The 18134-nt window shown below is 37.9% G+C and overlaps 1 protein-coding gene across 4 annotated transcripts in view; it reads left to right on the forward strand.

Moving 5' to 3' along the window:
- SPEF2 (sperm flagellar 2) overlaps positions 1 to 18134 on the forward strand; it is a 203936-nt gene that overhangs the window by 115898 nt on the left and 69904 nt on the right. For all 4 annotated transcript variants that reach the window (XM_033179347.1, XM_033179345.1, XM_033179346.1 and 1 more), the window contains 3 exons: positions 8144 to 8292; positions 15885 to 16012; positions 16095 to 16233. In XM_033179347.1, the coding sequence (XP_033035238.1) occupies positions 8144 to 8292; positions 15885 to 16012; positions 16095 to 16233 (416 nt within the window). The remainder of the gene's footprint in view (positions 1 to 8143; positions 8293 to 15884; positions 16013 to 16094; positions 16234 to 18134) is intronic.

Raw genomic sequence — 18134 nt, forward strand, 5'->3', positions numbered from 1 at the left:
TGACCTGGAGCCAGAAATTGCTGGTTGGTTCACAGGAGTAAGCAGGGTTAGTCTAAAATGTAGGTGAAAACTTAAAAACAACTAATGACTTTTGAACTTAACGACAAATGTATAAGTTTTGAAACATGATTTCTCTCTCGCCCATCCTCATTTTTGTTAAAAAGTCATCACAGGACTGAATGGTTTGCAAAATAGATTTTAGTCTTATACTTGGCCTGATTATTTGCATAAAGTGCACCAAGAATAATTATTTCTGTATAGGCCTTTTGGATTGGTTTTGATGAAAGTCTGTTCCATAAGGAATCTCACATGAGACCTTTTAAAGCCAAACCCAACCATGAGTTTGTATCCTCAAATACCTGTGAGGTGGGTGGCCGTCTTCTCTTATGGTCCCAAGATAAACTTGGAGCTCCTGAACGTGTTAGAAAGTGGCATTAGTGACTTTTTTTTTTTTTTTTGAGTCTAGCTCTGTCGCCTAGGCTGGGATACAGCAGTGCAATCTTGACTCACTGCAAACTCTGCCTCCTGGGTTCAAGCGATTCTCCTGCCTCAGCCTCCCAAGTAGCTGCGATTACAGGCACATGCCACCACAGCCAGCTAATTTTTGTATTTTTAATAGAGACAGGGTTTCACTGTGTTGGCCAGGCTGGTCTCAAACTACTGACCTTATGGTCCACCCACCTCGACCTCCCAAAGTGCTGGGATTACAGGCGTGAGCCACCGCACCTGGCCAGAAAGTGATATTCTTTACTGACCACAGGTCAGGAACCTTGTACGGGGACTGCATAGATGAAGGTATGAGGCCAGTTTCCCCTCCGGGCTTTTATTGGCTCTGCAAGTAGAGATTTACTCCTTAAAGGGAAGCATACCCTTCCAGTCAAAGCCTTGGTAAAATAACCACTTTCTCCAATTGTGTCCTGTTGCAAAAGAAAAATGGATTTTTATTGCACTGATGCAAACAAGTATATTGCCATAAGAATACTCACAGATAGGTTCTAAATTCTGGAGGAACCAGGCAGAGAGAAACAAACATGCTCCAAATTTTGATCACAGGAGTATACCTTGCTTACTCATTAATTATTAAAGGCCATAAATAGCTCAAAATAAGTTCCCGTGACTCTGAGAAACAAAATAAGGATTAGCAATATTCCAAGCAAAAGTCAAAAAGGTTGCTTCAGCTTTCTGAGTTCAGTCCATTTAGTTCTTGCTTCACTTGATATTTATGAACATTTCAGCTGTTCATGAGTTCTGTACATTTTTTTATTCCAGTGTCACAGTCTCCAAAGTTACCAGAAACCTGTGTTTGAGAGCATCTATTAAAGTTCTATTGCTCATTATAAACCATCTTTGAAAAGGATTAAAACAGGACAGTTGTCTGTGGATAGCAAAATGTCCAGGGTAGTTACAGCTAGAAATATGATTGACAAAGAAGTTTGGTTTTCTCCATGGTTTTCAATAACTTAATGTAACAACCTTAATTATGATTGATAGCATAAACTTAGACATTAGAACTTTAGAAATTTTATGCAATTTTGGAACATATATTAGCATTATTCACCAAGATATAACCTAAAGAAACTTGAGCATCATTTTGGCAATCCGACATACCTAAACCTGTCAAACAATCCTGTTTACCTCTCTTTTCTGGACACTTCAGGGGCCCTCTGAAGTATTCAAAAAGCCAGGTGCCAGTGAAGATAATTTTGATACTGAAGTTTGATTTTGGGAAGGCTTTTAAATATGTGTAAAGCACTTGATATTATTAAATAGAATTCCATATTGCCATAAACTATTTATTTTGCCAAAGTGATGACTCAGAAATTTTAAAGAAGCACAAACCTTTTATATCCCTTTACAAATTTTACCAAAGAGCAGATTAATGCCTTAGGAAAACCTTGTTATGCTTTTATTTCAGTGATCAATTTACAGGAAAATCGTATAATACCCTTTTTGGAATTTAGTCAATATGTTCACATAGAGAACCTTTTCTGCAAGATTACTTTCCACAGTTATTGTACCACTTTGTTGAACCTTCAGCTTTTTCCTAATTTAATTCAATACAATCCTGTAACCCTAGGCAAAGTTTTACATTTCCATGCCTTCTTATAACCTTTTACTAAAAAACACATTTTACTGTTCTTACACACCTTGCATGTAAATCTATTTCTAATAGTTTCAATTAACTCCTATGAATTTTAACTTTAAGGTAAAGCTTGGTGAGTTGCTTTAATTGTGTGCTAAGTGTAGCCAAGGTTTGCCTTCTTAATTAAGGGTGTGGTTAGTTCCATATGTGCCCAGACCTTACCAATTGTGAAGTCGCATGTCAACAAATAGTTCTCAAAACCCAAAAAGCAGTTTGTAACCTTAAAACACTTAGTAAACCTTGCATCTGACCTGGATTTTACCAATAGTCTTTCAGGCTGTTTTTACTTCTTAAAGATTAAAGTCACATGAACTGAAAGGTACTATAGCTTTTAACTTCCCTTAAAAAATGTATTTGATCCAAGTGCTTGTCTTTCTTTAGGTCAAATTAATTAGAGCCCTTTTCACAGACATCACACACAGTACATACATAGACAGGCAGAAGAAAATCCAGTTGCTGGGTGGGGTCCTTTAAGAGACAGAGATAGGAAAACATGCAGACATTGAACCAGAGAGGGCTCATCCCCTAATGCAGTATTGCTACACAAAGCCTTGCCAAGTGGTTATGCCCCCAGGATGTAAAGCAAGATGGAGGCTTTCAGCACAAACCATACAGACATGCAAAGCACACCAGATTGGCCACAGCCCAAGACTAGCCCCAGCCCAAGACTAGCCCAACAAATCCTTTTGCAGAATTAAAACTTTACAGAAAATATGAACAGTATTAGTTGAGGGGCCTGGCCTAGTAAAGGTCGGGGGAAACTTTAAAGGTTAACTGCTGACAGGATGGAGAAGAGGAAAGAAAAAAATAAAACAGTTTTAAAATGTCTAGGAAAGAGCCTCTTACTCTTATGCAAGTTGTTCCTCCACCAGGGTGATGCGTTCAATTACTGTCCAATGGAGTAAAACCCTTTGGCTGGGGAAGGGGAAGACTGGTGGTTTGTGGCTGGGAACCAGCCATCCAGCTGGTCAGGACCCTGGGACCATGCATCCCAGCCCTGGCATGGGGCAGGGAGCATTGGGGAGCTGATGTTTACCCATCTATCCAGTAAAAAGAAGGAAAAGGCCATGAAAAGACCTGGGATTCATGGGGGTTGGGGGCTTGGTTTCCCCCACCCTCAGAAGTCCAAGGATGAAAAGGCTTAGAAGCAACAGTGAGCGATTTTGAGTCCCCATTTCACTCACTGCTTCTCAAGTCCCACGTTGGGTGCCAAAAACGTTGCAAGACTTTTCCTTAGTTCAGCTAAAGATGGGGTTCTTGTCTGCCCACAACCATGAAAATTTAGGCTCACAGATGGTTTAAAGGGTGAGTAAAGCAAGGTTTTACTGGGTTAAAACAGAAAAAGGGGGAAACAGGAACTATTGCAAGGCCAGAGTCCCTCTGCTAGAACACCTCCTGCCTGGCAGTTTGAATCCCAGATTCCACACAGGAAAAAGAGGGGCCAGGCTCCTCCCCACCACAGATGCCATGAACTTCCCAAGTCTCGACCCCAGTAAGTAGGCTGGTCCAGGGATCCCCTCCCACCTGGCTGTCTCATTAATGCCATTTAATTTGAAGGATCTGGAAGAACAGAGGAAAAAAGACAAAAGTGAAAGGAAATTGAAATAACTAGATCATCTATGAGAGCAGAGACTCTTAAAGTATGGTTTTGGGACCAGCAGTATCTGCATCTGCATAACTTGGAAAATTGTTAGAAACATAGATACTAAATCTGAAACTCCAGGAGTGGCGCCTAGCAGTTTTGTGTTTTAACAAGCCCACTAGAGGATTCTGATGATCATTAACATTTGAGAACTACTTTACTGGAGCCCAAGGCTTACTGCTCTATTGCAGCCACTGGAAAATCAGAAACATTCAATGATTTCTGGTGTATTATTTATAATATACCTCTTCCTTCAAATATTGAAGTTAGATTACAGTGAAAAAACATGTTTATAATAATGCTGTTGAAATACAAATAAAAATCCAAAGCCCTTAAATTAGGAAATTAGCACATTCAGCTCAAAGACACAACGCTTATTGTGATGACTCATTAATCAGAACAACCTGACAAACAAGGTGATGAAGGAAGTATGATGTGTTTAAGTTTTAACAGGATTAATTTCTAAAATAGATTTTTATCACCTGAGACCTTTAACAGAGGACAATATGTCAATATGTGGCACAATATGCAAGGTCATCATAGATTTATAGCAAATGCAAAATACATTGGGTTTCATTGGAAGGTTGATGCCATGCATACAAAAGCTGGCAATTTATGATTGATCACGGTTCTGGTAGTGAAATTCAGCCATAGTCATTTTTTATAATACAATTTATAAGCATAATAACAAACTACCTCTTATAGAGTACCTTTTATGCACCAGGCACTACACAAGATAATTTACATGTACAATGTCATTAAGTTCTCACAATCATCTATGAAGTAGAAATTATTATTTTACCATGTCAAAGATGAGGAAATTGACAGTCAAAAAGGAATAAAGAAGTGTTTTGTTAAGAACTGTTAACCTATGAGGAGAAAACAAAAAAGAGCCTCTTCACTCTTTGGAGAATATTATCTACCCTCCCACATTAATTTGCACACTAAATTGCTCATAACTTCCCTGGATTTTGCCTCAATGATGTTACAATTGTTTAAATAAATTAAATAAATACTATTTATGCTCTTAAGTACGAGTCTTTTAATGAATCTGTTTATCAGACTGTAGTTTAAAAAATTTTACCAGAAATTTACCGAAAAGAAAATTGGTATGCAAAATAAATAAAATAATCTTAAAATCAACGAGCCAAGTAAATAGTAGTGTAAGAACTTCTCTGAGTTTGCAAACTCAGAGAAGTATGAATCAAAAGAACATTTATCAATATGAAATACATCAATAGACACTAAAAGGCAATGAGGTATGACAATCAAAAGCATGGAGTCTATAGCCACCCTGCCTAGACTGAAATTCTAACTCTGCCATTTACCATATATGGGTTACTTCTGGCAAGTTACTGTACCTTAATATGCCTCAATTTCCTCATCTGTGAAATGGAGTAATAGGAGTATCTACTCATGTGGCTATTATAAAGAATAAGTAAATGTGCAAAAAAGTAAATAGTACAGGGTCTGACCTAGAATAAACTGTAAATAAATATGGACTATTATTATTGGCCCCAGACCAAGTTACTAAAGACAGTGGGCAGAAAGGGGAATCCTTTGCAAAGCTGACCTGGAGAGTTCCCTCTTATCACTGATTATAAAGATGCTAAAATTAGGTTTTATAAGCAACCCTGGATAACCAGTCTCATTACTTTATAGTCATCCACATTCTGTATCTCCAGCTCTACACAGAGTAACAGCAGAAATTTTAGGACAGTAAGCAGAGAAAGCTTTCCCTCCATGAGCTTTTTCAGAATAGTTTTTCAACAGTGAGTTCTGAGAACACATGCTCAGTCTCTGGCTCCTTGCTTAACACTGGACCTCTTCTCTTCCTGGTCATGTTGCTTCAGTCTGGTCCATTTCTGAGCTAAAATTTTCATCTTATCGAATACACTCTAAATCTCCACTTTGATTGCCATTGTTGGCAGCCCAGGCAGCCATTAGCACTGTTAACAAAAAGATGGTTTTTGCTGAACATGGTTGACCCCCAAGGCAATAAGAAAGCCATCACTGTTAATTGATCTGGTTTCTATCTAGTGAAGCTGTTAATTAAATTAAGTCCTAGAGGACATATTTTGCAACAGAAAAGTAAAAATAATGCCTTTCTTAAAAGAAAACAACAACAAAAAAACACATAAAGCGGACTTTCCCTATCTTTTCCTCCCTCCTACAATTCTCACATCCCAATCCTTTCACCTCCCTGAGGAAGGCCAATTTAATTTGAAAGTGTTTGGTTTTCCTAATGCCCTCTCATCAATTGATCCTCTTATCTTAGAATTAACTATTTACTTTCTTAGTTGGAAATTTTGGTTCCAGCTCTTGACTTTTAATTACTCAGACCTTCACTGAGTTCCTATTATTATCTCTTTGCTCAAACCTACTGATCTGTCACTTTGTCTTTGTTTCTTTATTTATAACATTGATTTTTGAAAATCCAGTGTTCTAACATTGAATTTCTCTTTTTACTGCATTTTATTTTATTTATATTCATTGTAGTGCCGTGGGTTTCTGTGTGATACTATCAGGTTCTTAACAACAAAAAAATTGGTAATATGTACCTTTACCATATGCTAATCCATAGATTATTTTCCAAACCTTTCATCCATGAGCATGAGGAATAGTTATACTGAGGACTCAATGATCCAACTCTACAAGTGAAAGCAAACATCTTATTAGAAAATGAAGCCTTCATATGGTTGCATGGAGGATACTTTAAAAGTAATGCTGCTTGTTACATTTAAGATGCTAGTAAAGATTTTGTTCAAAAGTGAATATTCACTAACGCACAGATACATTTTTATTTGTTCAAATATTTGGCTCTTCAGCATTTTCATTGTGAAAAGTTACACAAAAGTTGTATAGAATCAAAGCACAATAGTCCAGAAATATTCCCTGACTCAGTTTTTACTGGATGATCATGATGTTTAAGAAAAGAAAAAGAAATTCATTCCAGTCTCTAATTTATCATTACAAAATTCTTCTTCTTAGGAATTTTTCTTAGACAAATTCATTTTAAATTGGTCATAGAGTTATCATTTGTACTTCACCAGAGATTCAGGTCAAAGGAAAATCATTATATAGAAAAATACAGCAAATTGTGAAAATTGTCAGTTACTGCCTAAACAAAGACTATCTTAAATTTTTCTAAATTTTATATAATTCAGATATAACTTCAGATCTACAGATAATAGATACTGTTTTTAAATATATAAGTAGAGATCACCTAAACTGCCCACAAGATATAATTAACAATTTCTCCTCTACTTATAATCCACTTATTTTTAACTAACATAAAAGTGGAAGATGTATTTGTTTTTCTAAACAGCATTATCTTTAAATAATACTCATTAAAGAAATACATTTTGGAGGAAGAAAGTGCTCCTAGTTCTACAGGTGTCTGTAAACTGCATCTAAAAATTTCAATAATTAATCTAAAGGTAAGTGGAATTTTAAATGGAGTGAATTTCCAAACTGTAATAACTTGATCTTTTCTGGGAATATTAGTGCTCTCTGAGTTAAGGACCAAGGTTGTTCATACCATAGGATATCACTTAACAGATCTAGATTCCCCTCTTGATGCCATTAGGGAAAGTGAAGTGAATGTCCTTTTCGGATTCTGAATTGAAAATTAGACCTCCTCTTTCTTGTTTTCTTCCCAAGCATCCCCCGCTTTCCTCCCCTCGCCTCCCCTTCCTTTCCTTCCCTTTCTTTTCCTTTCTCTTTCTCTCATGCCTTGATTCTACCAGGCTTATGGCACAGCAATTACCTTCGTCTTTATTCCCTAACTGTAGCAAGAAATATAGTTTCCCCACAGAAACCCTGTGTCATGTGCAGAGAATGTTCAGGGGCTACAACAGCTCCTCTTCTCCTCCCCTGCATCACTCACCTACTCCAGCTGACTCTTAAAATATCCTCCTTTCTCTCTGCCCTCTTACCTGGTCTCCAAGGGATACCAAGAGCACCACTCATGTTCTAGCTACCTTCTTTCTCATTCAGCGTGGAGAGTTTAATTTGCCAGTTTTTGAAATAGTAAGCAAAATACACTTTGTTCTAGAATCTAAACTTTATAAAAGTCACATGTTCGTTATGAAAGCAAGAACACAGATGAAAATAAAATACCAAATATATTAGCCACTTGGATAGGTTGGATTGCTTTAAGACATTTACTATTATTAATATTATTTGTTAATTTGGGGGCTGTGGAGAATAAGAATTTTTTGTAAGACTCCTCAGAAAAGCTTAAAAAGTAGTTAATAAATCACCTGAAGTCCATGGCAATTATAGATGTATTCATCCACCAGAATTCTGTCCCATTCATTTACTTGTATTGGAATAATTTGATATGCATGTTTAAGGTTCTCCTAAAGGAAAACCATCAGGAGGCAAAGTACCAGTAAAGAAATCACCTGCTGACTCTACAGACACATCACCTGTTGCAATAGTGCTGCAGACACCTAAGCCAGGATCAGAAGAATGGGTCTATGTGAATGAACCAGTTCCTGAGGTATGGCCATTTAGAATCAAGCTGGTAGAATTCATTCTTTCTCCTGCATATAGTAAGATTCATGCTGTCATTTGCAACATCCTGAAGGTCTTTTACAGCAGGTAATATATATTTACCCATCAAAAAGCTGAGTTTTTTTTAGAGACTACTCAGTGACCCATATCTCATCCTTTCTCCTACTTGAGTTTCTGAGTCATGCTTTGAACTGCTATTAAGTGCTAAAATCGGAGGAACAAATGGGTTCTGTGAGGAACAATTTTCTTCTCAAGAACACACAGAGATGCAGATTCCTGGAAGAATGACTTCCCCAGAACACATATCCAGCAAATTTCTAGCCTTCTATTCATGTTTTAATACCCCCATCATAATGCTTTTAAAAGAAGTTTAATCTTTGACTTTTTAGAAGTAGAAGAATATTTTTGAAGCTAACTAAACCCATTAAAGAACAGACAGCTATCTGACCTGGGAACGTTAATGGGTGTGCTGGTGTAAGGCAAGGAGATGTCCCAGGGTAGCGCTGGAAGCTCCGCCCAGCTCAACTCGCAAGGCCCGGTTGTCATCTATCATTTTTGGTTGCTTTAAGAGATGAATTCTCAGAAAGTCCACACAGTGGTCCTTCCTTTAAAACTTTTTAAATGGCAAAGAGCTTTTTAAAAGACAAGGTCTCCTTCTCCCTCATTCCAGTCCCCAATGATCTCTTACTCTGATGAACTCAGCAGCAACCATCTGTGCCAGGCATTTGAGACCCAATTATGAAATGCAGCAATTGTGGTGTTGCTGTTATTATTGAGCTTTCCTAGGGACATGTCTTCTCTCCCAATTAAATTATAAACTCTTTGGCGAGGGTAGGAATAATTCACTGTATTCAACACAAACACAGTACAGAGTATGTAACTTGATAGGTTTCTAATTGATTAATTAGCACTGAGAGTGAAATTAGAACGGAAAATATTTAAAATTGAGAATACTAAATGATGTAATTATGGAGGTATGTAATTGACCTCACTCAGCCAAACAGAAGCTACTTTAATATATATTAATATTAATATATATGTAGGTTCAAAAAACTTACCATAGAAGCAAGACATAGAAGTGGGTGTTAGCAATGAGATAAAATTAAAATGATACAATATGGTAAGTGATGGGGAATGTGGGGCAAAAACACCTAAATTCATTCCTTAACTCCAAAACTTGAAGCGGTTGAAAGAAATAAATCTATAGAGGACAAGAGAGAAATAAAAAACAGGAATTGTTTTAAAACAAAATTAACATTGAAATATGGCACCAGCTCCAAGTAGATCTTCTAGCACTCAGGATTCAATGGAAAACATGATAATTTGAGAAGAGTAGAATAAAAGACTATTTACAAATGTGTAGGCAATAAGTATGGCAACCTACAAGGATAAGATTATTCCCTCCCCTCCAACAAGTGACAGCTGGGGGTCACTAAGGCCCCTAGGCTGAGGAGGTGCAGAAAGGGAGTAGATCCTTGGGCCTCAAGAGAACTTCTGCACTTAGAGGGCCATCTGACAGGAGCTGTGGCCTTCCCGAGAGGGATGCAGTGTGACCCCCCAAACAGGAGCAGAAAAATACTCTGGCCAAGAAGATGGAGGGCCAGGGAGTTTCCTGAAGTAGCTTACATACATTAGCCTCCCCAGCCACTAAGCAAAGTGAAGGAAACTGATGTAGAGGGACATGGAAGATGTGTAGCACTCACCTCTCATTTCCTAAGTAAGGTCAGGTAGCAAACACATTTTGCTACAGCAAAAAACAGGCCCAGTCTAGTTCTTTTCCACTCTGGACTCCCCACATGTGAATTGCTGAGTTTACCTGCTGATATGGTTCAGCTTTGTCCCTACCCAAATCTCAACTTGAATTGTATCTCCCAGAATTCCCACATGTTGTGGGAGAGACTCGGGGGAGATCATTGAATCATAGGGGCCAGTCTTTATTGTGCTGTTCTCGTGATAGTGAACAAGTCTTACGAGATCTGATGGGCTTAACAGGGGTTTCCGCTTTTGCTTCTTCCTCATTTTCTCTTGCCGCTGCCATGTAAGAAGTGTCTTTCACCTCACACTATGACTCTGAGGCCTCCCCAGCCATGTGGAACTGGAAGTCCAGTTAAACCTCTTTTTCTTCCCAGTCTCAAGTGTGTCTTTATCAGCTGCATGAAAACGGACTAATACACCTGGCAAGGAAGAGGAAGACAGATGCCCAGTTTAACTTGGATTTCAGTTAAACAACAAATTTAACTGAGAATCCTGTACTTTATCTGGTAACTCTGTTTCCAGACCTTCTCAGGGCCCCAGGTCAACCTTACTTCAGTAGACAAATGGAGGGAGAGAGATTGAAAAGAGAGGCTGCTTCCATATAGCATTCAGGTAGCAGCCAAATGTGAGGAAAACCTGGGATCTCTTCCCTTTGCCAGCCACAAAGGAAGGTGCAGAAAGAGCACAGAAGGCAATTAGAGTGAGAAGTCTTTGCTTCTATCCTGTGGAGTCACAAGAACAGACTCCCAAGGCCAGGACTCCATGAAAGAGGCAGCCATGCCTCTGGCCATGTGGCCCACTTAGTGCCCTCACTCACATTCAACCAACCTGTAGCAACACTCCTCCCTGTAACTGTGCCCAGGGTCCACAGGGCCATGTGTGCTGGGTTTGGAAACCTGTCCTCCTTCAGGAGGCTGACAGACATAGGACTCTACTGCCAGACATGTAACTCAGATTAAAGCAGAGCTTTTGATCAATTCTCTACTGGCCTTGCTGACAATTTCAACATTCAAAATATAGAGGGGTCTATGCTTCGAATTTAGTACTGACTAACAAATATGGAAATGTTAGATAACATGGAAATGATCAACAATTTAGGAGAAAGTACTAATAAGGGAGGTGTAATAGTAAAGGAAGGATCTGGTAGAACATAAGAAATATGTGCCCTAGTTATCAGAAAAGCATATTTCAAACCTATAGTGAAATCATAATCAACCTTTAAAGGGGAATAAGGCTCTAAGAGAAGTGGATGGGCTCAAATAAGAAGAAAATTTGCCCTTAAAATCCCAATTATGTACCAAAGAAACTAATGTGATCCCAGGGCATTTTACAGGGAAAAGGGGCGATAGTGGGGAGGTACTCAAAACATTTGAGAGAATTATAAAAGGATAGGAATTTAGCAAGTGTCTAGCCCATCATAGGCACTCAAATGTTGAAAGAATACAGTCAAGTGTATGTGTAGATGTCTCTGCCAAAATACCAAAAATAAAAAGATTTTATAGTTAACATTGTCTAAGAAGATAATAGAAGACTGAAAATGGAAACCCAGCTTGGGTAACCTGAAATCATCTTAAATGAGAAAAGAAATGAAGTCAAATTAATTAACGGTAGTAATAAGGTTTTGTGAGTCCCAAAGACTTGGTGGACCCTCTTTAAGAAAAGAAGCACAAAATTGCAGATACAGAATCAGTCATGAAGTGAATATTTATTTAGAACTGATTTGTATTCAATTAAGAAATATTTTTATAACTGGAAGAAACAGACAAGCACCACAAACACTTTTTAGGTGCCCAGTACCCCTCTGTTATTCTTTATCTTTGCAGGCCTTTACATGTGACAATGATTTTGTAAGCTCATTTTCCTACAGAGAGAACAGAAAGATAATTGAGGCTTCCCTCTAGCAAGGTTCATTGGATTTTTTAGTGTTGATAGTTAGAACATTTTCTTTTAGCTTCATAACTCATTATGGAAGGAAATGTGACAGAGAGGAAGTCAAATTGGAAAAAGGCAGAAGATCTGACCAGTGGTACTTGAAGATGAATCTGTTGCTTGTGTGAGCAAATTACTACGCTCCTCTCAGAAACTTGGACAATGCCTGTATAAAGTGAGGGTCTCTGAAACTTCAGAGAATACTGCCTTGGTTACTAAATTCCTACTATGATTTTGTGTTCTCTAACAAAGGGAAAACTATTTAATTGGAAAGTACAGCTCTGAGCACCTCATTACATCATGAAAGTTCAAGTTCCCAGACCCCAGAAAAATTACATCTCAGGGGCTGGAAGAACCTACAGATATTACATTATCCATGACTCACAGAAGTCACAGAGGGCACAGGGGATTCCAGAAAACTAGATGCAGGCAAATGCCTAAATGCTTAAGAAAAGGTAGTGGGACTTAGTAACATACAGACCAATAATGTATACATTAATTATTGTTGTAATTTAAGAGCAAATTATTAAACACATTACTTTTGAGCACTAATCAAATATAGAGATGATCATTTGGAGCCCGCACAGCAAGAATAACTCCTGTTGAGCGGACCCATTCCTGCTCTAGCCTTGAGAGCAAGGCTGGATATGTGGATCAGGGAGTAAGAGAAAGAGAGAAAGAGCCCTCAATCACGTAACTTTTTTTACAGTATATTGTCATAATTGTTCTATTTTATTATTAGTTGTTAATATTTTACTGTGCCTGATTATAAATTAAATTATATCATAGGAATGTATGCATAAGAAAAAACATAGTACACATAGTACAAATCCGTTCCCGGATTCTGTCCCTTCCTCCCTCTTTCCCTGTGTCATTGCCTTCCTTCAAGCCAGTCTCTGCTATAAGAAAAATAGTGAGAATGTAGTCTTTCCTTCTCCAAAGAGGATAGCAAGGACTCAGTGGAAATTACAGAAAGATGAATTTCTGCTCAACAGAAGAAAAAGTTTTCCAGTAACATGAGTTGTGAACATTGAAGGAGGCTGCCTTGAAATTCTGTACTTGATGCATACATGAGGTCCACAGGGAGATTAGATAATATATCTCTAACATTTGGCATTTCTTGATTGGAGAGGAAATTAGCCCAGATGACCTCTAACATCTCCGTGTGTAATTCCCTGAGTAAATAAATGCACAGCCAATAAAAATATAATAAATGTAATATGGATCCTCAGCTTTATTAATTTAGATTATTTCTTGGTTTTGATTGTTTATTTGCATTATTAAAGAAAATATAAAAGAAAATTTCTGATTTTCATGAAGCACACAGGAATGAAAGAACCTTCTAAATGTAAGCAGAGAAATAACTCATCATCACCCTGACCTGAACACTAGGTGTTCTTCATGCTAGGCAGTTTCCTAACTGAGACAAAATATGTCACCTGTGATGATTCAATTTATTCATTCAATAACTATTCCTTGAGGGCCAACTATGTCCCAAACACTATGGTAATTAAAGAAAAGATGGCATGAGAGGACTTCAAAAAGCTCGTGGAAAAATTGAATTAAAAGATAAAAATTAAAAAATAAGCCTTATTTCTCAACATAAGCTTCAAGTTTAAGACACTTTTGTAGGAGATAATGCCAACAATGTGGTCCATCCTTAAGGAAATGAGGGTCCCGAGAGTTGAACCATGTCAATGCAGTCTTTTTTACGTTATTTGTTTTAAAAAAATGGGTACCCTTTACAGATATTTCAAGATTAGGAAGCAAAAAGAAGATAGATGGAGCCAAATCAGAAATATAAGGTGGATTGCATTAGTTTGTTTTCACAATGCTATAAAGAAATACCCAAGACTCGGTCATTTATAAAAGAAAGATGTTTAATTGACTCACACAGTTCCACATGGCTGGGGAGGCCTTGGGAAACTTACAATCATGGCAGAGAGGAAAGCAGGCACATTGTGAAAGTGTGTATGTGTGTGTGTGAAGGACGAACTGTCAAACACTTAAAAAATCATCATGTCACATGAGAACTAACTCACTATCATGCGAACAGCATGGGAAAAACCCACCTCATGATCCAATCACCTCCTACCAGATCCTCCCCTTGACACATGGAGATTATGGGGATTACAATTTGAGATGAGATTTGGGTGGAGACACAGAGCCAAACAATATCATGGATGCCTAATGATTTCCTATCAAGTGTTTTACAAAATTGCTCTTGTCTGATGAGGGGAATGAGCAGGAGAATTGTTGTGGTGGAGAAGAACTCTCTGGTGAAGCTTCTCAGTTGTTTTTCTGCTAAAGCTTTAGCAAACTTTCTCAAAATACTCTCATAATAAGCAGATGTTATTTTTCTTTGGCCCCTCAGAAATTTAACAAACAAAATGCCTCAAGCATCCAAAAAAAAAAAAAAACTGTTGACATGACCTTTCCTCTTGATACAGTCTGCTTTTACTTTGGCTGGACCACTTCTATCTCTTGGTAGCCATTGCTTTGATTGTGCTTTGTCTTCAGAATCATACTGATAAAGTCACACGTCATCTCTCATTACAAATTCTTTGAAGAAATGCTTTAGAATCTTGATCTCACTTGTTAACAATTTCCATTGAAAGCTTTGCTCTTGTCTACCGCTATTCTGGGCACAATGGTTTTGACATCCATCTAGTGGACAGTTTGCTCCACTTTTATTTTTAGTCAGAGTTGTGTAAGCTGAACCAATTGAGATGTCTGTGGGGTTGGCTATTGTTCTGCTGTTAATCATTGGTCCTCTTCAGTGAGGGCACAAAAAGTTAATTTTTTCTTTGAAAATTGATATGAATTGGTCTACTGCTGCAGTCTTCATCTTCAACATTATCTCACCTTCTTAAGATCAGTTAGTAAACTGCTAATTTCTTTGGAACATTGTGCCCATAAACTTTTTGTAAAGCATCAATGATTTCACCATTTTTCCTCCCAAGCTTCACCAGCAATTTGATGTTTGTTCTTGTTTCAATTTTTGCAGAATTCATGTTGCTCAGATAGGGGCTTTTTTCAAGCTGATATCTCATCTTTCTCAGTGTCTGAAACTACATCCTATTCAGATGTGTTCAAATATTTTATAAAAACTTTTGAATTTCAAAATTTATGCATAATTTTTTCATAATGTGCATTTTTCATAAACTTTTTGAAGAGTCTTCTTATAATGGTAAACAAGGCAATCAGTTTCTGGCTTTATGGGGCTGCCATTCTGGAGGTGAGTACAGACAAGTAAATGATGATGTTACAATTGACAGCATCAGTGTTATGATGGGAAAAGTACAGGATGCTAAGGGAGAACCTCAGAACCTCAGTGTGTGACCTTGCAGACTTGTTGTATCTGGGAAGGATTTCTGGAATAAATAATTTTTTTTGAGATAGAATTTCACTCTTGTTGCCCAGGCTGGAGTGTAATGGCACAATCTTAGCTCACCACAAGCTCTGCCTCTCACGTTCAAGCAATTCTCCTGCCTCTGCCTCCCAAGTAGCTGGGATTACTGGCACATGGCACCACATCTGGCTATTTTTTTGTATTTTTAGTAAAGACAGGCTTCCATGATATTGGCTAGGCTGGTCTAGAACTCCTGACCTTAGGTGATCTGCCCACCTTGGCCTCCCAAAGTGGAGCCACCATGCCTGGCCCCCCAATTTCTGGAATATATAATATCTGGGCTGAGACATGGAGGATTATTTGGAATATGAATTGCTGTAGTAGGGGACGTGGGAGAGAAGAGGAGCAAGAAGTCTCACAGGGAATGCTTTAGGTAGTTGCAGTTGCATCTTGACTTTTTGCTTGGGACTATTCCTTTGACTCTATTATTCAGAAGAACTTTCATTTTGAAGTAAAAATTTCTATACTTTACAATTTAACAGGAAATGCCTTCGTTTTTAGTACCTTACTGGGAACTAATAGAAAATTCCTATATAAACACCATCAAAACAGTACTCAGGCATCTGAGGGAAGACCAGCATACTGTGCTTGCTTACTTATATGAGATTAGGTAAGTAAAGTTTCCAAAGTTAGAATTTTATAGTTTAGAGGCATGACATATAAAATTTATCTCCTTCTCTTCATGTCTACAGAACAAGTTTCCAGGAGTTTCTAAAGCGTCCAGATCACAAGCAAGATTTTGTAGCTCAATGGCAGGCTGATTTCAACTCCCTTCCTGATGACCTGTGGGATGATGAGGAAACAAAGGCTGAACTACACCAACGAGTGAATGTAAGGAAATAGTGACCTGTTGGGACAGGGTTAGCTGGCTTTCATATCTTGTCCTGCAAAACCCCAACTCATTTGCTCCTTACTTTTGTGAGGTATGAGGATGAGAAAGAAGAAAGAAAATGGTTTGAACTACTAACCAACGAACTTTCAAGAGTAGCAGCTTTTCCGTACTTTGAGTTTAGAATTAGAATACCATAGCAACACTTCTGGAAAGAAGGGCCAAAGTCCGCAGTGCAAGCGCATTCTTGGCATCTGTTTTGTAGATTTATAGTCCCTTAGTCCCTTTGTGAGTCTATGTAACTGTGTTTACACCTGGTGTTAATCACATTCCTGCCTTGAGCAGAGTTACACATTTGGTTGATAGCAAGGAGAAGGGGAATGAGGGAATGACATGGAAAACCTAGAATTGCCTCTGTTGAATAGATCTCTTAAGGGCTGGTACTAAATACTACACATCTTTGTATCTTTAGCAAGCACAGTTCCTGGTAGTGCTCCAGCAAGCACAATGACAAGCAGATTTTCATAAACTCATGAATGAATTATATTATTCTGATGCTTTAGGAAAGGGGCCTCTGATGTACAAAAAACCTGATTTCATTCTCTTACCCTTCATCTTTCCTTTTAAATTGACAGTCCCCCTGATCCCATCAGAGGGGTACCTTGCTACTACCTTAAGTATAGATTACTAACAGTCAAAAATGATTATGACCTAAATATTGATTTATGTAATTAAAACATTGTCAATCTCAAACCCATGCCCCATTCATTTGCTCAATAAATACTTATTGAGCATCTATTATGCTCCTAGCACTATTAAAGAAGCTAGGGATTCATCAGTGGACAAAATAAATCTGTGACCACACGGTGTTTATATCCTTGTGTCCAGGAGACACAGAATAAGCAATAAACAAATAAGCATAGAGTGAATGTGCCCTTAGTCATAAGAGCTATGTAGAGAACAAGAAAGCAGGGCAAGAAAAGAAAGTTGGATGTGCCATTTTGTAAACAGTGGCTGTGGAAAATCTCACTGAGAAGGTGGCATTTGAACAGACTGAGGACAGAAGTGATTGGATAAGCCATGTAAATATTTGGAGAAAGGGTGTATGAGGCACAGACGAAAGCGAGAGCAATGACACTGAAGGGGGAGGACACTTGATGTGTTTGAAGAACAGCAAGGAGACTGGTATGTCTGGAGCAGAGTGAGCTAGGCAACAGTTGACTGATGATAGGGTCAGAGAGATTGTTAGGTAACCAGATTACCTAAGGCCTTGGAGGTTAATACAAGAATATTGCTATTGATCTGAGTGAGAACAGGAAGTATTGCTCTCTGGTTTTAAAAGAGTCTACAGTAGAGTAAAAACAGCAGGAAGAAACATTGGAAGACCAGATGGGAAGCTTTTGCAATGGAAGCAAGGCGTCGTTGTGGCTTGGGTGATAGGGTAGGTGCTGAAGGGTTTATCCCAACAGGTGTTCAAATATCCTGGTAAAATCGAAGTATTTTGCCTATTCGTTGACACTCCTCAAAGAGTAATTAATATCTATATAAGCCCTACAATTTTTTTTTCTGTTTTCTTTTTTCCTACCTATTCATAAAGCCAGCCTTCCTGCATACTTCTTCCCCATATTAGTCAGGTGATTGTTGGCAGAGAATGAGAAGATTTGGAAATTTAAAATATCTTATTTGGGATTTCCTTTTTCCTAATTCCAAATGCAACATGTGTTTATTGTAGATAAATTAGATAATAAGAAGCAAAATTTAAAATGACAAATCCCTAATAGTCAATGGTGGTTGCTACCTTGGTGCACATCTGCATGTCTTTCCAGATAGTTTTTACAAAAATTTAATAGCAAAATATGTATTGTTTTGTAACATTCTTTTTAAATCAATAGAACATGTTTTC

The sequence above is a fragment of the Trachypithecus francoisi genome, unplaced genomic scaffold (assembly GCF_009764315.1).
Source record: "Trachypithecus francoisi isolate TF-2019V2 unplaced genomic scaffold, Tfra_2.0 Lachesis_group2, whole genome shotgun sequence".
Lineage (NCBI taxonomy): Eukaryota > Metazoa > Chordata > Mammalia > Primates > Cercopithecidae > Trachypithecus > Trachypithecus francoisi.